This window comes from Penicillium nucicola (assembly GCF_028828085.1).
Source record: "Penicillium nucicola strain IBT 29836 chromosome Unknown utg000010l, whole genome shotgun sequence".
Taxonomy (NCBI): Eukaryota; Fungi; Ascomycota; class Eurotiomycetes; order Eurotiales; family Aspergillaceae; genus Penicillium; species Penicillium nucicola.
The window spans coordinates 3,653,812-3,674,584 of record NW_026643134.1 but is presented as its reverse complement, the minus strand read 5'-3'; the positions used below and the strand labels follow the sequence as shown (position 1 = coordinate 3,674,584).

At 49.7% G+C, this 20,773-nt stretch overlaps 7 protein-coding genes across 7 annotated transcripts; 5 read left to right on the top strand and 2 right to left on the bottom strand.

The window, feature by feature from the left end:
- Positions 1-260: 260 nt before the first annotated feature.
- On the top strand, positions 261-2,159 carry N7511_009956 (putative sterol o-acyltransferase (APE2); the record flags this gene model as incomplete). The annotated part of the gene is made up of 6 exons (XM_057132333.1): positions 261-385; positions 455-898; positions 951-1,661; positions 1,724-1,979; positions 2,032-2,073; positions 2,133-2,159. 6 exons carry the CDS (start codon positions 261-263, stop codon positions 2,157-2,159), a joined length of 1,605 nt encoding a protein of 534 aa, XP_056980321.1.
- Positions 2,160-3,845: 1,686 nt separating this feature from the next.
- On the bottom strand, positions 3,846-5,456 carry N7511_009955 (J domain-containing protein; the record flags this gene model as incomplete). Its single annotated transcript, XM_057132332.1, has 1 exon — positions 3,846-5,456. One exon carries the CDS (start codon positions 5,454-5,456, stop codon positions 3,846-3,848), a length of 1,611 nt encoding a protein of 536 aa, XP_056980320.1.
- A 3,167-nt stretch (positions 5,457-8,623) lies between these two features.
- N7511_009954 (metallophosphatase domain-containing protein) lies at positions 8,624-10,016 on the bottom strand (the record flags this gene model as incomplete). Its single annotated transcript, XM_057132331.1, has 2 exons — positions 8,624-9,672; positions 9,815-10,016. 2 exons carry the CDS (start codon positions 10,014-10,016, stop codon positions 8,624-8,626), a joined length of 1,251 nt encoding a protein of 416 aa, XP_056980319.1.
- Positions 10,017-10,751: 735 nt separating this feature from the next.
- On the top strand, positions 10,752-11,722 carry N7511_009953 (60S ribosomal protein uL13; the record flags this gene model as incomplete). The annotated part of the gene is made up of 4 exons (XM_057132330.1): positions 10,752-10,772; positions 10,874-11,009; positions 11,186-11,498; positions 11,584-11,722. The coding sequence occupies 4 exons, from the start codon at positions 10,752-10,754 to the stop codon at positions 11,720-11,722; spliced, it is 609 nt and encodes a 202-aa protein (XP_056980318.1).
- An 817-nt stretch (positions 11,723-12,539) lies between these two features.
- Positions 12,540-14,506, top strand: N7511_009952 (putative AMP-binding domain protein; the record flags this gene model as incomplete). Its single annotated transcript, XM_057132329.1, has 5 exons — positions 12,540-12,686; positions 12,750-12,945; positions 13,016-13,462; positions 13,510-14,139; positions 14,199-14,506. The coding sequence occupies 5 exons, from the start codon at positions 12,540-12,542 to the stop codon at positions 14,504-14,506; spliced, it is 1,728 nt and encodes a 575-aa protein (XP_056980317.1).
- Positions 14,507-15,014: 508 nt separating this feature from the next.
- On the top strand, positions 15,015-16,975 carry N7511_009951 (putative ubiquitin ligase complex F-box protein GRR1; the record flags this gene model as incomplete). The annotated part of the gene is made up of 3 exons (XM_057132328.1): positions 15,015-15,821; positions 15,886-16,566; positions 16,628-16,975. The coding sequence occupies 3 exons, from the start codon at positions 15,015-15,017 to the stop codon at positions 16,973-16,975; spliced, it is 1,836 nt and encodes a 611-aa protein (XP_056980316.1).
- Positions 16,976-17,513: 538 nt separating this feature from the next.
- N7511_009950 (M28 family metallopeptidase) lies at positions 17,514-20,486 on the top strand (the record flags this gene model as incomplete). The annotated part of the gene is made up of 1 exon (XM_057132327.1): positions 17,514-20,486. The coding sequence occupies one exon, from the start codon at positions 17,514-17,516 to the stop codon at positions 20,484-20,486; it is 2,973 nt and encodes a 990-aa protein (XP_056980315.1).
- Between the last annotated feature and the right edge of the window lie 287 nt (positions 20,487-20,773).

Below are 20,773 nucleotides of genomic sequence, written 5' to 3'. Positions count from 1 at the left end.
ATACGTCCTTACTTGAAGTTGGAATATCAGGACAAGATGATACAAGGCTACATCTTGGCAGGTAGATCTCCCAACAATTCAACAGATCGTTGTGAATCCATCTGCCTAGTCCCCTATAAACGCTGTGACGTAGTAGTTATTTTTGGTCGACTTCGGAACAAACGAACCCACCAGAGCTCCCCCACATCATATGTGTCTTCCTTGCCTCTCAGCGCGTTCAATGTACCATAATTTTGCTGCTACGATTGTGCCTATACAGGATGTCTAGCGCCGTCTCCCATGATTCAGCGACTGTACGGCCGCGCGCCGTCCCTCTCCCATCCGATGGAAAGGACATAACTGGAGCTCTTCCCCTTCCCCTGGAAAAGCTTTCCCAGGACACAAGGTGAGTCGTGATCTACCTACACATCCAGAATGATCCAAGGCACTGGCTAACATATCTACTGCATTGAAGTGGCCGCTCTACCCCTGTGTCCGAAGATGCGCCCCCGTCAGCGCACTCGATCTCCACTGCGAGGAAGCAGGTTCGGGCTCGAAACCGCCTGTTTTATACGATAGACTATGTCCCTCGTGTGTCGCATTTTGATCCGGATAGCGACTACCACAATTTCCGGGGGTTCTTTACTCTCTTTTGGATTGCGCTGGTGATTATGGTCGGAACCAGTGTGCTACGCAACATCAAATACACCGGATTCCCCTTACAACTGCACGTCTGGAGTCTCTTGACCGAGAATGTGTGGGTGATGGGACTGAGTGATGGGGCCATGGTCCTAAGCTCAGGACTTGTTCTGCCCTTGCACCGGATCTGGCGGAGCGGTCCGCAGTGGCTGCGCTGGTCGCGCGGAGGTATGATAGTGCAGAGTCTGGGCGAGGCACTTTGGCTGGTCTTATGGATCAAGTAAGCCTCCAGTTTGAGATAAATTGTGTTCTGTATCGCTAACAAGAACTAGCTGGCCGTTCATGCTACAGTGGACCTGGACCGCGCAAGTCTTCTTCACGCTGCATACCCTCACAATCCTCATGAAATTGCATTCTTACGCTTTCTACAATGGCCATCTCAGTGAAGCCGAGCGTCGCTTAGCTTCTCTCGACAAACCCGGCTCGCTGCCCTCTATTCCTACATCTGCCTTCCATTACCCAGAAGTCCACGGACGCCGGCCGTCCATGAAAGACCAGAATGAGAAAGATACTCCGACAGAGCCACTGCTGAAATTGCGCGAGGAATTAGCTACAGAGCTGACCTCCCCACTTGGCAATATCTCATACCCCCAGAATCTTCACGTCGGTAACTACGTCGACTTTTTATTCTGCCCCACGCTCTGTTACGAGCTGGAGTATCCACGCCGAAAGGATCGCCGCTGGGCAGAGATCGGCTGGAAGACTGCCGCTGTATTTGGTTGCATCTTCCTGTTGACCTTGATTAGCGAAGAGTTTATTCTTCCCGTCCTGAACGAGGCCAGCGCTCAGCTCCACACAGTCTCTAGCACCTTAGACAAGGCATTCATCCTTGCTGAGACTATAAGCATGCTCCTATTTCCCTTCATGATTACATTTCTGCTTGTTTTCCTGGTCATCTTCGAATACCTGCTAGGCGCATTTGCCGAGCTGACTCGATTTGCTGACCGACACTTTTACGCGGACTGGTGGAATTCATGTGACTGGTAAGTCTTGCATTATATTTGACATAAATCCACTCATCAGAGGCTGATCTCATACTCTCTAGGCTTGAATTCTCCCGCGAGTGGAACGTCCCGGTCCACCACTTCCTTTTCCGCCATGTCTACTTCCCCTGTCGATCTAACTTCTCCCAGCCAGTGGCTATGTTCACCACATTCCTGGTCAGCTCAATCTTCCATGAGCTGATCATGAGTTGCATCACCAAGAAGCTCCGAGGATACGGATTCCTGGCTATGATGCTGCAGATGCCTATTGTTGCTGTTCAGAAGTCTCGCTTCTTCAGGGGACGGACTACCCTCAATGTAAGCTGCCCCCGCATAGGATCTTTCTCTTTCCGTATTGACTTGTCTTCAGAATGCGTTCTTCTGGGTTTCTATGATATTTGGTCTTTCGATGGTAAGTTCTATATATTCTTCTTTCGCAAGAATCTTTTGTTCTAACAGTGGATGTTCTAGATGTGTGCATTCTATGTCTTGGTCTAGGGATATTACTTTGAACTACAGAACGATATCCCGAACATGGAAGAGTGCGGTCCACCAACAAAGTGACTTGGTAGCAACGTGCAGATTGGCTTTGGGAATGACTTATTGGTGGTTTTCCATTACCTGTACTAAGACTATACTGTTTCCTCTTGTACACATAGCTTAGGTTATATTTTATTTCAACTACCGTCGTGTCATCGTTATCTTAATTGACGTACTATATTCCTATAATAGCTCGGTAATATGGCTTAGAAGTTTAATAAAAGCACAGTAGAACGTGTACAGAAGAACAGAAAAGACAAAATGTTACAACCCTACTTAACACCCCATAAATCAATATTCTCATTGTAGAGTAGGGTTTGCTTAAGCATGACCCAAGGGAAAGTACTGCCTTGATGAGATGAAGGCACCACATCTGATATACACACGTGACAACTGTACGCAGTCATGTGTTAAGTTAATCATACATCAAGATGCTCTGTGTAGATCTAGAGCGTGCTCAAATTTACTCAGGGCGCAAAACGCGGCCAAATGTCAGTAGACTACGTAGGCTGCACTCTCATAGTTATAGTCTTGGAAGGTTACGTGTTTGGAACCGGTTTTGAATGATAAGATGTCATAGCGATATGAAGCATCTTCTCAGATTCTATTCTTTACCCTTGCTCTTGTCAGGTCCCTGCCAATCAAGATCAAAACATCATCATCATATCATGAAGAGCAGTCTTTGAAGTACATGTAAGTAGATGGCTTAAAGCCGAACGAAAAGAGAGATATATCACGTCCCTCGCCAATTTTCTGCAGAACCAACCCAGATCCATGCTTGGTAAAGTACAAGCCCCAAACCAAAGCCAAAAGCTCAAATAACAGCCAAATGCAAGCAGAACGGACAGAAAAAGAAAAACGTCAAAGATTGTGGAAGTCATGTCATATCATATCATATCAAGGAGCGTAAGTCATAAATTGGTCATCAGGTATCTAGTATCCAGCAGAGAGAAAGGAAAAATAAAGAGAAATAAAAAGATAAAAAGAAGAACAAAGAAAAGAGATCACGATAAAGCCGTGGGTAAGCAGCACAGGACAAATTCCAAGGTACGCCATAGGATGTGATGAGGAATTAGTTTAGAGAAAGTGAAAGGAAACACCGTTCCATCCCCTCCGACCAATCCCATCCATATGCGCCGACAAAAAATACCTTTGTCTCTGACTCTGGCCCTGGTCCAAGCCCTAATCCGAAACCCCGAAGTGGCTGTGCGGGGGATAGAAGTGAACCAGACCAGGGTGCAGTGACATTGAAACAAGCAAAGAACCCGAAGTTAATACCGAGACCGACTCAATGCATAGTACAGGTATGTAGACACGAGGAGGCATGCGATATACATTCTGGTTTGTGGAAAAAAGGAGACACGATGACAGCACCGCGATCGGGTTGGATCGAACAACCGGTGTTCAAATCGAGCTCGGATCGTAAGCGTGAACCGTCTCCGTGTGAAAGAACCGCTTAGTAGCGGAGATATGGACAAGAAGAAATAGAAATGAAAATGAAAATGAAAATCTGATCAGGATGAAAATGCAAAGCAAAGGAATTGAAAAACACCTCCAGCTCCATCATGAATATCCCGTAAAAACAAAAGCTAGCGTAAGCTGTCGTAAGCAGATCATAATCCCATGTTGCGAAACAACAGAGGACTAGTAAGCGTAAGCAGACTGGCGTCTGCCTACATTAGAAGGACGACTGTCCTCGTCATAATAATGACGCCGTGGCGAGTAATTGATGTCCTCGGGCCCGTAGGCACGAGAGTACTTGACGTCCTTGTCCTTTGGACGAGGAGGGTAGTCGGCATCGCGATACGACGCCGGCCTTGAAGGTCGTGAAGGGCGGACTTCAATGCGAGGGGACGATGGCGATTCCGTTGGGTAGCTCTGGTATGTAGTACTCCGCTTGGGGGGCTGGCGCGCCGATGAAGATGTTCTTTCGGCACGCTCTGGGGATGAGGAACGGTACTTTGACGAGGCAGACTTTGGCTCGACAATGACGCGGTCTGGCTCTGCAACAATCTTGTATCGGGTATGTGTCTTGGGGGAACTGCCCCGCAGTGGGATTTCAGGCGTCGTTGGGCTGGAATATCCAGAATCGTAGCGATCGCGGGGCTTTGAAGAGCGAGATGAAGGGGATTCGTTCACCATTGAATGTAGTGTACTTTCGCGTTTGGAACGACTGAAGCCACTTGAGGTTGCTGCGCGGTGATTCAGGAATGAGGGGCGGAGAGAGCTCTTGATGCTTGGAGAAGTTGTGGCGGTTGGCATCTTTGGCTTCTCGCGAGGCGACTCATTGTAGTCGTACGAGTTGCCGCGGGATACTGACGGGCGTCTTGTGGTCGGGCGGGTGGACCGTCCCGAAGGCCGCGAGCTTGATGAGTCTGGTTCCGTTGAGTCGGAACCACGGTATCGACGTGGGGATGAAGTTCGACCCTTGGATGCGATGTAGTCCTCCGCGCTAGTTGTCTTGTTGTTGATCTTGCTTTGCCAATTATCGGAGAAATCATCTTCCTCATAGCGTTCGCGGCGAGAGGGTTCTGGCCTGGACCGAGAATCACGCTCTCTACGCGGGGGTGCTGTTCGCTTGGTGAAGACGTAGCGGGGAGCACTGGAGTCTGAAGCATCGTCGGATTCAGCGTAAGAATCAAACGTGTCGTATTTGGCCGAAGCTTGTCGGCGTCGTTCTTGATCACGGGTCTTGGCACGGTCGGAATGGGTGGCCTTGGTTGATTCCCGCTGCTCCTTTGAGGCGTAATAACCACTCATCGGCGTCGGCGTTGACGAGGTCTTCTTCTTCTTTTCTTCTGTGGGTTTGGTCTTGGATCGCATCCCATATTCCTCGTACTTGCGGGACATTGGACGCGGTTCTTCTGTGAAGCGCAAGTTTTCATCGAGGTACACTTCCAAGGGGACTCGTTCCTCCACGATCCGACCATTACGGTATTCGCGGTTGCTGGAACCACTTCCTCGAGGAGAGCCATACGACTCTGTTCGTCTGCGTTCCAGCTCGGCCTTCAATTCGGCTAATCTGTTGATTTTGGCGTCATATTTGGTTCGTCGGGACTCATCTGAGAGGAGTTCGTAGGCTTGTTGAACTCTTTGGAATTCATCTTGGGCGGCATTCCGCTGCGACTCATCTTGGATCTTGTCTGGGTGGCATTTCAGCACTCGCTTTCGATGGGCGGCCCGGATCTCGGAGAGGGTCGCATCTTTGGCTATCCCCAGAGCAGCATATGGATCTATATCAGGAACTGAGGACATTGTGAAATTGGGATCCACAAAGGGTATGTGTTTTGAGATTGAATTGGAGAAAGAGAAAGAGAGAAAGAGGGAGAAGAGGCGGTGGAAGATGGGTAATGTAGTATCAACCTGACGTAGTCAAATGCAAAGACCGATGCATCCAGAAAGATCTCGATCAGGAGATTGCAAATCTCATAGGAACATCGGACAATGCGAGAAGATGAGCCGAATCAACCGGCCAGGGGCTTTCTGGGTGTTTAGTATTTACATGCACACTGCGCCACAGTCAACCAGGTGGCGTGTGCTTAGTCAAGCTCAAAGCCCAACTGGCAGCGTTGGAGGGTAATTTCTTTATTGCTTTATATTTTTTCTGTTTCGCTCTGTGTTTCTGGCCTAGTTCTGGGGTTGATCATATTGGGTCATATTGAGCATATTTATTACAGGTAATATTCATCTTACACCTCACCGGTCTCCCCCCTCCACCCCGGTCATTACCTGAGCCCTGGATCCGACTGGCTGCGACTGGCTGCGTACTGGCTGCAGGTCTGCCAATCACCGCCTCGCCCTAGTTCAGGTATTTCATTTGCCTAGGGGGGCGATCTAACACGAGGACAGGGCCCCAGTGAGGGGGGGGTCCATCGTCATGACGCCCATCTTTACTTCTTTTCCTGCCGCCGTCTCGATCGAGTAGGTTTGGCATGCACCTAGCCTGCCCCAAGTTTACACTTTCCGCTATACGCCTAGGTCGCCTCACTGTATTAACATTCCTTCTTTAACTGGAATTTGCCTGACCTCGCTTCAGCTTTAACCCCCTGTACGCCTAATTGGCAGCCATCTTGTTCTCCTGTCCCAAGGGAGGTTTCGTGGCCTGAATTCGTGGCTGAATACTTAGCCTATATATAGACCTACTGAATTGACAATCCTTCTTTCAGGCACTGAGACCTAATCTCTGTCCCACTAGCCCCATCACCAACGTGTCGGTCTCCACCCATAGTGACTCCATCTGGTAATTCTCGCGGTATCCAATGATTGGAGGAAGTTGGGGTACAGTGTAGCGTGTACTGTACACACCGTCTCCAGTCTCCAGTCATCTGGACTTTCAACCCTGCGGTCCGCGCGCATTCTAAGCCTATCACTGGTAACCTGGGAAGTCTACAATAAACACCTCACCTCTCTAACTCTGTTCCTTCACCTCTATGTCTCCCGATCTCTCCCAAATAGTAGTTGTCTTGAATGGACACAATTCCAGTCAATGTCTCCATGGTCGGCAACGTCTGAAATGTCTCAAATGTCTCATAGAACCAACCTAGGCTAGCCTAACCGCCCACCTCCTCCTCCCTCTCCGGTTCGCCTCTCGCTTCGGGCTCCGGAGACTAACACAGTCAGTTGACAATATCTGTGTGATAGTGATTGCCATATAGCCCTCAATCTGGGGATGTTCCCGTGAAACCCAAAAAGTGAAAGGACCACACATCTTTCAATTCGAACCGCATCAGCCGTGTCCATAATCCTCCGATCCCATCAGCACGACTGGCGATGTCACACAAGACCTTGTGCCGAAACACACGGTTGTGACCTTATACGTTTAATCCGTGATCTACGAGCCCCTCCTTTTCCTGTTGATTGTCGACAGGGGTGCTAGGCTTCGGTTTGAATGTCTTTGAGGCGGGGTCTTGTTTGTAGCTGGATGAGTCGAGACCGGCTGAGCACCGGAGAAATTGATACCAGACCGGGATAATGATCATCTACCTACAGTAGACAGTATTTGACCAGGGCAGGAGGATAGGGAAGACATTGAATCGAGTGGTCGTCAACTCTCCAGGATTGTAGTTAGGTACTGTACGAACTCTCTACCCCAAACCCGGGAAATCAAACCGGATGCAAATGCAAATGCAAGTCTCCTGCAATAACAGTATGCACTCAGCTATAACAGCCAAAGAAGCCCTGAAACCCAAAGAAAAGAAAAGAAAAGAAAAGAAAAAGAAAAAGAAAAAGGGCGACCATTCGAAACCTCTCAAAGACTGAGCCAGAACGCTCTCCACAAGCCTCGAAAAGCCTTCTAGAAAGCAATGCCCCAATCAAAATCCAAGGCACATGCTTCCTTCCACGCGAGACTACGCTGTAGTGAGGCGTATCTCCGAGATCCTACTCTACGTTACTGGAAGCCCAGTCCTAGCTGAAGAAAGACAAAAGCCCATAAGCGCAAACATCAACGATTACCTACATCCACAATAAACGTGTTATCTGACCAAAAGCAAACTAATAAATGATCGGCCTCGCATGGTCACATCGTGTAGCAGGAGGGTGGGAGGGTCTATGTACTGGTTGGCTGAAGGAGAGTGCTCGTCGCACGCCCAGACTTTCAGATTTTTCCATTTTCCAGTGTGCTAACTGTGCTTATCCACTGAGCGAGCGGGAACAAGCGCTGGGGAAGAGTTTGGTTTGGGGGATCCCCGTTGCAGATGCACATGACTTGTGCCTGAAGAGACGAAACTTGGATATTGGAGGACTGCACTGGACTGGACTGGCAGAGGCAGTGATATCACATATCACATCCGGGTATGTGGTTGCGATCTGTCAGAATGACTCTGGCTCTGGCTCTGGCTCTGGCTCTGGCTATGGCTATGGGCGTGTATGCGAGTGCTGCGGGGTATTTACTTGGGACGTATCTATCTAGTCACCACTTATTCATCATTACGAAGATATTAGGAGAGTTAGGGACTATTGATTGGGGACTCGATTATTGGATAATTGGCAATACTTATGGAATCCAAGGTAATTCATCGGCCAGTGCAGCCAGTCTAACGGACCGACCACCCACCACATGGAAATATGGAAATAATGATGTAAGCGCAATCCCTGGAGATTTTCCTAGAAACCTCACTTCACCTGCCCAGGTGGGCACTTCACTTTGCGTATCAAAGCGCTCATGGCCAAAGCTCCCCCCCCCCCCCCCCCCCCCCAAGTCATGACGGGGACCATCCGGCATCAAGCCACAATGCATGGCAAGAATAGAAGGAGTTCGAATCATAAGATGAAGCAGGCAGCTTAATTCTATATTTCCAGATTCTCATGTGCCGGACATCCAAAACCTGAAACCACGCTAGGGAAGATACAGTAGAAAGAAGGCAAGGAAATTTTCTAGGCTAGGAACAAACCTGCCGAGGTGTCAGACGCACTTGCGAACATCACCCGTTAGCGTTGGCTTTGGCGTGGGCTAGGTCTTGCCACACGGGAAGCTCGAGGTCAATAACGACGGGCGAATTGAACCGTTTGCCTCCGTGATGCGGGAAACTGGTGGCCACGATGGCCGCATTGACAATGCAAGTCTCCATTCGGAGCGTTTGCAAGGCATCGACATGGCCGATCGTGCCGCGGATGCCGGTGCTGAGACTGGGGCTGGGGCTACCGGCGCTCAGGGACGGCGCGTTCGGCGAATTTCGTGGAGTTTCCTTTTCAGGCGCGGCGCCTGCTGATGAATTCAGCGAGGCTGATGACATCGGTTCCTCGCTTGATTTTGATATCTTGTGTGCCGAATGGCTGTTACTGTGACTGTGACTGTGACTGTGACCGGGCCATGAAAATCCCTCGTTGGCTAGCCTTTCGTTCCGTTTGCTGGTTAAGTCGATCAGGTTTTGTTTCTTGCTGCCCATGGGTGGCAACGTGCCCCGGATGACATGGTCAACTGCGTTGGTCTGTATCGGTGTCTGTCTTTCTGTTTCCTTTTTGGGCGGGCTGTGTGTCTCTGTCTCTATATCTTGTTCTGTATCTGTAAGCACGGCCGGCCACTGAACTCTTTCATATCCTCGTCCTTCGTGCACATGGCCACAAATGGCTAAGTGAGGCCTTATGAGGCTCAACCTTTTGCGCAGTGCTGAGCACCCCACTGATGTTCCATTTGGTTTCTGGTCGCAGTGAGACTGCGGTGGCGTATGCGTGACGACGATGTCCGTGTCGAGTGGTATCTGACCCCATAGCCTTGTTGCATCACTTGAGTCGTATCCAAATGCCCAGTTTCCCTGGAATTGGGAGTATGGCGACCCGAAGACCTTGAATATCGTGTTTGGACCGCCTGTTCGCCTTAAACGAATCATGGCTGACTCGTGTTGAAGAAAAACAACTGTAGGCGACTCCGAGATAAGTTCCAGACATTTCTGTGGATCCTCGAGGGACTGGTCGTGAAAACAGTGTCCTTGTTCTGCGAAGAAAGTTGGGTCCAGGGTAACGTCGTGATTACCTGTTTGTCTGGTTAGGAGCTTTGATGTGACCATTTGGCGTGGACGGAACATTGAAGCAGGGCATAGCATTGCTATCTATTGCATAAGATGAAGTAGTGGGTGGCTAAATTGGGCACGTAGGCATCGAGGAGAGAAACGAACCACCAACTATGATCTTGATTTCAAAGTCGGCTTTGCATATCCAATCCATTGTCCGGCGGAGCTCTCTTAGGCTTCCATTGTTAGTCAAGTCACCTGCATGGATCAGGACGTCTCCTGCTGGGAGGTTGAAGCCTGCTTCGGAGGGTGTGTAGCCGTGCGTATCAGAGACGCAGACGAATCGTGTCTTTTGAAGCATGGTCATTGTTATAGAGGAAATCATTGTCTCAGTGGTTCTATGGGGCACAAGAACGCCCAAATATGGTGCTGTTCATACCCAGCGCTGTTGCAGGCAGTTCAAGCAATTGGGGGTGGGCCAGAATTCATCAAGCTCTGAGACGTGCCTCTATCTTGGAGATTTCTGATGGAGAGAACTAGCATAGGAAAAACAATCGAACTATGGAACGGATTAGTCATCGGACCCAATCTTTGATCAATTTAGATCTGATCATTGAAGGCATGGAGATACAGTAGATCGAGATGATATGAACAGAGAACACCCTAGGAATCATGTTCGAGGAATTGAGTGATGTCAGTTAAAGTATATTGTATGAATCTAAAGTTTCCCAGCTTGTACATGTTCATTTACCTACCAGAAACTAGGATTATGATCATCACTGTACTTCTAGAACACCCAAGTATCGCCAGCCCTAAGCCAAAGCCCTAACGGCACAAAGAGAAGGAACCACCGTGGCGCACAGTCTGAATTGAAAGTATTATATAAGCTGGTCGCGGGCGGGGCCGAAGTATTGATACACGTGACTTTTCCATTCCGTGATTGGTCTGGCTTAGGGCTGGGACCCTCGCCACTAGCACAAAGTAGGCTTCCCTCGCTTAACCATTCATCTGCGAGCCACCCGACTTCGTTGTGTGCGTTGACCTGACACCCACGACAACAACCGCCGACAACATCCATCCCCCGGGACATTATACGAGCAGGATGTCCACCTTCGAACCAGTGGTGCGTTTATTACCTCCAAAGCGACAACCTGAATGCCGCTGGAGTCGTCTTGAAATTCTGCACTCGGGGAACCGTTATCGCTGACTTCAATCGTGAAATAGGTCGTCATTGACGGCAAGGGACACCTCCTTGGTCGTCTGGCCAGCACTGTCGCCAAGCAGCTGCTTAACGGTCAGAAGATCGTCGTTGTGAGATGTGAGGCCCTCAACATCTCCGGCGAGTTCTTCCGCGCGAAGCGTACGTTCAACCTCCCCTCGAAATCTTTTCTTTGTGTCATGTGTGGAATATTGGAATGTGTCTACGGCTTCATGTGGAGGAAATACGACAAGCAAAACGAAACTGGGAATTTTCGGAGTGGAAAATGCACATTTTTAAGGGTATCAGAAATGCTGACTCGAAATTCCGCCCTACAGTCAAGTACCACGCCTACCTTCGCAAGATCACTCGTTTCAACCCCACCCGTGGTGGTCCCTTCCACTTCCGCGCTCCTTCCCGCATCCTCTACAAGGCTGTCCGCGGTATGATTCCCCACAAGACCGCCCGTGGTGCCGCCGCTATGGAGCGCCTCAAGGTCTTCGAGGGTGTCCCCCCTCCCTACGACAAGAAGAAGCGTGTCGTCGTTCCCCAGGCTCTCCGTGTCCTGCGTCTCCGCCCCGGCCGCAAGTACTGCACTGTTGGCCGTCTCAGCCACGAGGTTGGCTGGAAGTACCAGGATGTTGTCTCCAGGTATGTTCTTCTCTGTCACCTGGATCACCAGTGTGGCCCTCATTTTTCTCTTTGGGCACTCTTTAACTGATTTTTCTCTTTACAGACTCGAGGAGCGTCGGAAGGTCAAGAGCAAGGCTTACTACGAGCGCAAGAAGGCCGCTCGCCGCAACCTTGCCAAGGCAGAGCAGGGTGCGAACGTGGACAGCAAGACCAAGACCCAGCTTGCTCAGTACGGTTACTAGATACCTTTAGCGCGGCTGGTTGTTGTGTCGAGCGATGGTTCTGGGATGGGATCGTGGACGGTTTACTTTCAGCGAATTTGAACGGCAAGTCGACCGACCTTTTTCTGCGGCCCGGTCCCCTACCATTTCATGAATACCACTGTCTGTGACGCACATGGTGGCCGGGGACAGGGTTTCTTCGGGATTTTCAAAAGTCGAAAAAAAACGGAGTCGTTTGGGATTAAAGGTTCAATTTAGCTGGCCGTTGAGTCGCGCCGTGGCGGTTTAATCCAAAGAAACAATTTTCAAGAGTTCAACATGATTCTTATGATCAAAATACTTTGACCTATTATTGTTCCCGATGTCTAGTAGTTTTCAGTAGTAACTTGTGCACTTATAATATGTTGTCTGTAGCCTTAGTGTCAGCCTACCCACATCCTCAGTTAACGATTGCTAGTCGTAATGCCTCTCGTGGGTAAGGGTCCCCTGTTACGTCTCAAATTATCCAAATCCCCATCTCCAATCTCCAATATGCATCCAATTAGCCAATCCCACATAGAGTAATCATGATGATCTCTCAAAAATAAGACCCCTTTTACCTTCAACCTACCCCAGAGTTAGTTCCCGAGTCCCCCGCCTGTGATCCGCCATAGCCTAGGTTAACCGCTCCATGGCCTCCCCGCATTTCTCCAAGTTGGAGTAATCTGCTTTCTCTCTACTCCCTCAGCCCTTCACGTAGCTTTCTCTTCTCCTTCATCCACTCACATCCATACCCCGGACTCGAATTTCCCCTACTACGTAATCAGAAGCCCCCTTGTACTACCCCCTCTGGTATAGGATGTCTGGAGTAAAGTCCCGGCTGTCTGGCCTACTCGGCCACTTCAGCGCAGCATCTTCGACACCTGCACAGATCGAGCACCGTATCAATCACCATACACTCTCGCCAACTTTCTTCTTGCCCCGCGCGGCGGCCATTGAGCCCGAGGTAAGTCTCCCGTCCTGTTTTTGATATTGATCCAATTACATCTGTCTAATAAGAGATTCTCAGGCCGAGGCAATCTACCATCTCACAGCTAATAACAAGGTCCTGCGCAGAACCTACCGCGAGACTGCAGATCGAGCGAGGGGTCTGGCGTTTTATCTGAAGAAACACGGATTCAAAAGAGTCGGAATTCTCTGCCCCAACACTCCAGCATTCTTGGAGTCGATCTTTGGAATTGCCGCTGCAGGGGCGGTAAACGTCGGTAAGAACTCCGAGGACCCATTGAGCCATTGGGGATATCTTGGTCTAACATCTTCGCATTAATTATCAAGCTGTCAATTATCGTCTCAAAAAAGAAGATATTGCTTATATTTTCGAGCATGGAGATGCAGAGGTCATAATTGTTGACGAGGAATTTGTACCGCTTTTGGAGACCTACCGCTCACTGCATCCTCATATTCCCCTGGTTGTGGATACTGATACTGATGCTACTGAGGGTGAATTGACGGGTCCCTTTGACCAAGCTGTTCTGGAAGGTTTGCAGTATGACTTTGATAATGGAGCTCAGGGGTGGGAAGGCCTCGAGAGTCAGGCTGCTGATGAAGAGTCCACCATTGCTTTGGCATACACCAGCGGTACAACGGCTAAGCCCAAGGGTGTTGAGTTTACGCATCGGGGCTGCTATCTGGCAGCATTGGCGAACGTGGTTGAATCAGGGCTCAACTATAACCGTGGGCGGGCTCGTTATCTTTGGACACTGCCTATGTTCCATGCTATGGGTTCGTTCTCTTAATGAATTCGTTGTACTCAAGCTGACACCTCACAGGCTGGACATTTCCATGGGCAGTAACAGCAGTCCGCGGTACTCATTATTGCCTCAGGAAAATAGACTATCCTGAGATTTGGAGATTGTTGAAAGAAGAACATATCACGCATTTCAACGCCGCCCCAACTGTGAACACATTACTTTGCAATGCGAAACAAGCAGAGAGGCTACCAGAACCTGTTCGGGTGACTGTAGCAGCGAGCCCTCCTACGGCTCATCTGTTCGAACAAATGTCAGATCTGAACTTGCATCCTGTGCATGTCTACGGTATGACCGAGACATACGGCCCCATCACCAAGGGCTACTATTTACCTGAATGGGATGCTCTTCCTCTAAAGGAAAAGTATCAGAAGATGGCCCGCCAGGGTCATGGCTTTATTTCTAGTCTTCCCGCGCGAGTCATCAAGACGGATGTGCCTGACGGTACTATCACTGATGTCAGCAAAGATGGACTTGAAATCGGTGAGATTGTTTTCATTGGCAATATCTGTGCACGTGGGTACTTTAAGGACCCCGAGGCAACTAGAAAGCTATTTGCAGGGGGTGTTCTGCACTCTGGCGACTTGGCTGTCTGGCATCCTGACGGGGCAATTCAAATCCTTGATCGTGCTAAGGACATCATTATCAGCGGTATGTCCTACGTCTGGTATCTAATTTGTTTGAAAAAAAAAAAGCTTATACATGATTAGGGGGTGAGAACATATCATCAGTCGCGCTTGAGTCTATGTTGGTCACGCATCCCGACATTCTAGAGGCTGGCGTTGTCTCGGTGCCTGATTCTCATTGGGGCGAACGGCCCAAGGCTTTTGTCACAGTCAAGCAAGGCAAGTCCTTGGAAGGTCTAGACGTGATCACCTGGGCTCGGAATGTCAGCGGCATCAGCAAGTTCATGATCCCCCGAGAGGTGGAAGTTGTAGCGGAGCTTCCTAAGACAAGTACTGGCAAGATTCGGAAAAATGTCCTGCGGGATTGGGTGAAGGGAAATAAAGGCAACTAAAAAGCCCTCTGTAACGATAAACATAAAGATATGTGAGAGGAAGTTATTTGAAATACAGATTGTTCTGGAACAGGCAGCTTCCCTACATTCCAGAGGTCAGATGTCCCGGTATTCCCGATCGATATGTAGATCACAGGTTACATCAAGCGACTCTGACGACATCATCTTTCCGTTTGTGCTTCCTTGTAACATCATCCCAACTGTCTTGTCCATTTTGGTCATTTTTTTTATACTTGGACTCGATCTTATCGCTCGATAAGCAGATGCTTGGCGTCGACTCCGCGTGAAACCCGGCCCCATTGCCTCATCCCCCTCCATTGCTGCCTTTATCCCTTCACATTCACATTGAGCCTAACACACTTACATTCGACGGAAGAGCATGAGCTGGTTTCCTCGCTCGATTCCACTTTCATCGCTTTAACTTCCATCCGTCTATCCCTATCGTAACTGCGTTCCCACGCGCGCTTACTTCACATGCACCCACCACTCGTGAAGAGTTCCTGAAGTAATGAGACTTCAGCCATACGATACTCCTAGCAATATAACAGATCGAACTACGACATCCGACTCCTTACCTGCCAAGATGGCACCCCGACTACGACAAACCGGCCGGTCTCCAAGTGCTGCCCCTTCCGAAACCTCTGGATCAACGTCACCAGAACGTGCCGCCGACGATGATACCGATTTCTTCATGGGCCAAGCAAACGACTCACAATCATCTATTGGCGTCGCCAATTTCCGTGACAGTCACCCCCAAAATGTCCGCCCCATGCCACTTCCGCCGATCGGTCGCCTGCCGCCTGAGATTCTGATCGCGATATTCTCAAAGCTGACTCTACCCTCAGACATGCTCAACTGCATGCTGGTGTGTCGTGGATGGGCCGTAAACTCGGTTGGGATACTGTGGCATCGGCCCTCTTGCAACAGTTGGTCGAATCTAACGAGCGTGACTGCGTCCGTGGGCAGGCAGGACAGCCTCTTCAACTACGCAGACCTGATCAAGAGACTCAACCTCTCTGCTTTGGGCGATGTCAGTGATGGAACGGTCGTCTCTTTTGTTCAGTGCAAGCGGATCGAGCGGCTGACGCTCACGAACTGCTCTCAACTTACGGATACCGGTGTGTCAGACTTGGTCGATGGTAATCGGCACCTGCAGGCGCTGGATGTCTCGGAATTGCGACATCTTACGGACCACACTTTGAATACGGTTTCAAGGAACTGTCCGCGTCTACAGGGTCTGAATATCACGGGATGTTCAAAATTGACTGACGACTCGCTGTTTGTCGTGTCACAAAATTGCCGTCAGATCAAAAGGGTATGTTTAAAGTTCACTTTGGCTTCGCTTGAAATTTTATGGGTAAAGGTGCTGACTTGTGTAGTTGAAACTTAACGGAGTGTCCAATATCTCAAATCGGTCGATTCAGTCTTTTGCAGAGAACTGTCCATCTATTCTTGAAATCGATCTGCACGACTGCAAACTGGTCACAAGTCCTTCGGTAACTGCTTTGATCATAACTTTGCGACATCTTCGAGAGCTGCGCCTTGCACACTGCATTGAGATTGACGATTCGGCCTTCTTGAAATTACCAGAATTCGCGACTTATGACAGTCTTCGCATTCTCGACCTTACCGCTTGCGAGAATGTCAAGGATGATGCAGTGGAACGTATTGTGCATGCAGCTCCTCGATTACGAAACCTAGTACTAGCAAAATGCCGCTTTATCACGGATCGATCTGTGATGGCTATTTGCAGGCTGGGAAAGAACCTCCATTATGTTCACTTGGGCCATTGCTCTAACATCACAGACTCCGCTGTCAACCACTTGGTCAAGTCCTGTAACCGCATTCGGTACATCGACTTGGCCTGCTGCAACCGACTCACAGACTACAGTGTGCAGCAACTAGCTACCCTGCCCAAGCTGCGAAGAATCGGACTGGTTAAATGCCAGGCGATTACAGATCATAGTATAAAGGCTTTGGCGGGCCCAAAAGTTGGCCACCCTTCGGTTAGCAGCCTGGAGCGAGTGCATCTCAGCTATTGCACTCAATTGCGTCGGCCAGTAAGTTTTGCACCATGCCAACCCCTGGGGATCGGTCCAACATACTAAATTTACGTTCCAGGGCATTCACGCTTTGCTTAACAATTGTCCTCGTCTAACTCACCTCAGTCTGACTGGCGTTCCACCATTCCTCACGCCAGAGCTCACCAAGTTCTGCCGAGAGGCTCCTAAAGAGTTCACACAACAACAACGGGACGTCTTCTGTGTCTTCAGTGGCGATGGTGTCAACAAACTTCGAAATTACTTAAATCGACAAGAATCATCACCGCACGAAGAAACCGAAGCCACGATGTACGACGATGACGAAGAACTCGACGAGGACGAGGGTCAAATGACTGGGTTGATGAATGCAACCGTAATCAACGACGGAGACGATGACTATATCGACGTTGGGCCTATGAATACTTGATACGATACCCCCCCCCCCCCCCCCCCCCCCTTCCCCTTTCCCCCCTCTTCCCCTTTGCAGTTGAAAATGAGTCTCGCATTTTCTATGTTTTCATTCCCAATTCACTGTCTTCGCCTACAATTCCTCGGGATACATCGGGTAGTCATATTTCTACTCATATGAACGAATATTACCCTTTTGTTCGGTATCTGTGTTATTGTGCGAAATGCATCGTGTACTAGCGCTTCTGGTCTTGGATTATTCTTGTCATATTGAACTGCATAGCATTTAGGCAATCGATTCCTTTTAACATGACTTTCCAGCAAGTAACGGTCAAGTGTGATACTTTTGCAGAATATATTGTACTAGTAGAACCTTAAGATCCTTTAAAGAGCTACCCCAAGGCTAAATCAATGTTGATCAACCGAAGCTGTTCAAGAGTTGCAAAGTTGAAACTTGATAGAGTAAGTTACAAAGATACCGTAATCCCAATACCACCAAGCTCACCCCCGCACCTTTTCTCCAACTGCAAACTGCAATTCTCCCATCCACCTGGGCCATGGCTTCCTACAAAGCCAACCCGCTGGCGTTCACGCCGTGGCCAGTAACAATCCTCACCACGGCCGTATACCTCGCCCTGATAATCCCCCTCCTGGTAATCCACCACAACGTCCCCGCCGCGCCGCAGACCAACCCCAACGGCCTCAATCTCACAGAAGCATGGCAAGACCTCCAAAGCCTGACAAAAGGCTTCCACCCGTATAACTCGCACCAAAATGACCAAGTTCGCTCTTGGCTACTAGAGCGCATCCACGCGATCAAAGATTCCGCCGCGTCATCCGAGGAATTCGCCGACGCGAAAGAGGAGAAGCCAGACGTATTCGTCTTCGACGACCTGGTTTCCAATCTCACCTTCGTCGACAGGAAAGTTGGCGTTTATTTCGAAGGCACAAATATCCTTGTCTACGTCCGCGGCTGGGAAGACAAGAAAGGGAATTGGTGGGAGACACCTGGTCGAATGCCCGTCGGCAAAGGTGGCGTACTGGTGAATGCGCACTACGATAGTGTCTCGACCGGCTATGGCGCTACCGATGATGGCGTCGGGGTTGTGACTTGTCTGCAGCTGTTGAAATACTTCCTCACGCCGGGCCATGCGCCGCGCCGCGGTTTGGTCGTCCTCTTCAACAATGGCGAGGAGGACTATTTAAATGGTGCGCGCGCGTATAGCCAGCATCCTATGGCGAAGTTTGCGCATACTTTCCTCAATTTGGAGGGTGCTGGCGCTGGCGGCCGTGCTACTTTGTTCCGCAGCTCGGATACGGAAGTTACCCAGGCATATGCGAAATCGGAGCATCCGTTCGGCTCGGTTTTGAGTGCTAATGGATTCGAGAAAGGACTCATTAGTAGCCAGACGGACTATGTCGTTCTTGATGGTATTTTGGGCCTGCGCGGACTTGATGTTGCCTTCTTTGAGCCCAGGGCTCGCTATCACACTGACCAGGACGATGCCCGCCATACTAGCTTGGATTCTCTTTGGCATATGCTCTCTGCGGCTTCTGCGACTACTGAGGCTCTGGTGTCTGACTCCACTGATCGGTTTGATGGACACATTCGTGACGATGGGCTTTTAAACAGTGGTTCGGGTACTCGGGCTGTGTGGTTCGATTTGTTTGGAAGTGCTTTCGCGGTGTTCCGTCTTCACACTCTCTTTGCATTGTCGGTGACTCTGCTCATTGTGGCTCCTTTGACATTGCTCGTGACCAGTGTGATTCTTTCCAAGGCTGATAAGATGTATCTGTTCCGCTCTTCTGTGCATTCCGAGATTGGCGATGAGCATATCTCGCTGCGCGGTCTCCGGGGCTTTTTTCGCTTCCCTTTCCTGCTTTCCATCCCTACAGCTGTGACTGTTGGATTAGCTTACATGGTGACGAAGGTTAATCCGTTCATTGCCCACAGCAGCTCGTACGCTGTATGGAGCATGATGATTTCAGCTTGGTTCTTCTTAGCCTGGTTCGTATCTCGCGTTGCGGACTTTGCACGTCCATCGGCTTTCCATCGTATTTACACCTGGACATGGATGTTTGTCCTCACTTGGTCTATGATGGTGATCGCCACTGTTTATGAGCATGAGGAGGGTCTCGCTGGAGGCTATTTCATGTTCTTCTACTACGCGGGCACCTTCCTGGCCACTTGGATTTCTTACCTGGAGTTATTTGCTCTGCCACCGAAGTCAGAGTATGTGAGCCAATTCATCCAAGGATCACGACGGCCCAGCAGCCATGGAAGTCGTCTTGGCGCGTCGGTCGACGAGAACGAGGACAATGACACCGAGGAGGACCCAACTGAGTCAACTTCACTGTTACATGGTCGTCATCGCACTACGTTTGCCAACTACGTCCATGTCGCGGGCGACCACACTTCCCATGGCTATGATGATGAGGAAGAAGAGAAAGACCCAAACGTGTATGGGCATGAACAGTCGTGGAGTGGCAGGATGCCGCGGTGGACCTGGCTCTTGCAGTTGCTCTTTACAGTCCCTGTGAACCTGATGTTGATCGTTCCATTAGCTCTCCTGATCACAGCCGCACTTAACCAAACTGGCCAGGATGGAAGCCCCCAGCTTATCGTCTATGTCTTCATCGCCAGTCTGACTTCGCTTCTTTTCGCTCCAACACTACCGGTTATTCACCGATACACCTACCACATCCCGATTTTCATGCTGTTCGTTTTCATTGGCACTTTAATCTACAACCTCGCTGCCTTCCCATTCGCAGACTCGAACCGTCTCAAGCTTTTTTTCCTCCAAGAAGTCGATCTAGACAACGGAATCTCCACGGCCTCTTTGACCGGTATGCCTCCATTTGTCCAAGACGTAACCTACGGTCTTCCAAGTGCAGCAGGTCAAGACGAGACATGTGAATGGATATACCGAGGCAAGAACCACGTCCAACGCTGCTCCTGGGATGCGCCAATTCCGCATGTCATCCCCGATGCCGAAGCTCTATCAATTAATAACGAGAATACCAACGCTCTCCTGAAAGCCACCGAACTTTCACCCGACTGGATAACCTTCAGCATTTCCCAACCTTCACCCAACACCCCCACCGCCCGCTTCGAAGTCTCGGGCCAAAACACCCGCGCCTGCCGCATCAACATGGACGGCCCCTTTATCAAAACCTTCAGCGTCGTCGGCTCATCCGCCCCAGACCCGCGTTTCCTCAACCCAGCCCGAGACGGCTTGGACCGCATTCAACTATGGAGCCGCACATGGGATAACAAGTGGACGGTCGACGTCAACTTTACCGAGCATGACTCGGCAGAGAATGATGAAGCGGTCGATAACACTCCCATTACGGGCCGGATTACTTGTCTCTGGAGTGATGCTAACCAGGTCGGGCTTATTCCTGCTCTTGATGAGGTTAAGCAATTCAGTCCTGCTTGGGTTGCTGTCACTAAGTTCTCCGATGGTTTGATTGAGGGGTCGAGGGCTTTTGAGATTCAGCGGTCGACTTTCCGGTTTGTTGAGTCTTGAGGTGGATTTTTGAGTTGAATTGTTCTGTTCTGTTAGGTTTGTTCAATGTAGTTGTTATGCTATGAAACTCAGGTGCTTCTCTTTTACCAGGATGATGACGAAGGATCTACTTAATCGGAGATATCTGGCAATGTTCCTCAGCGACTTGAAACTGGATGTCTTGAGTTGTACATCACATTCTGTATAGCGCAACTGCCAGCTTGAGTTTTGTTTACTCTTCAATGAACTTGAATTTTCGAATCTCATCTCATATCTTCTAAAGCTGCAAGCTTTTTGGTGCCCTAAAA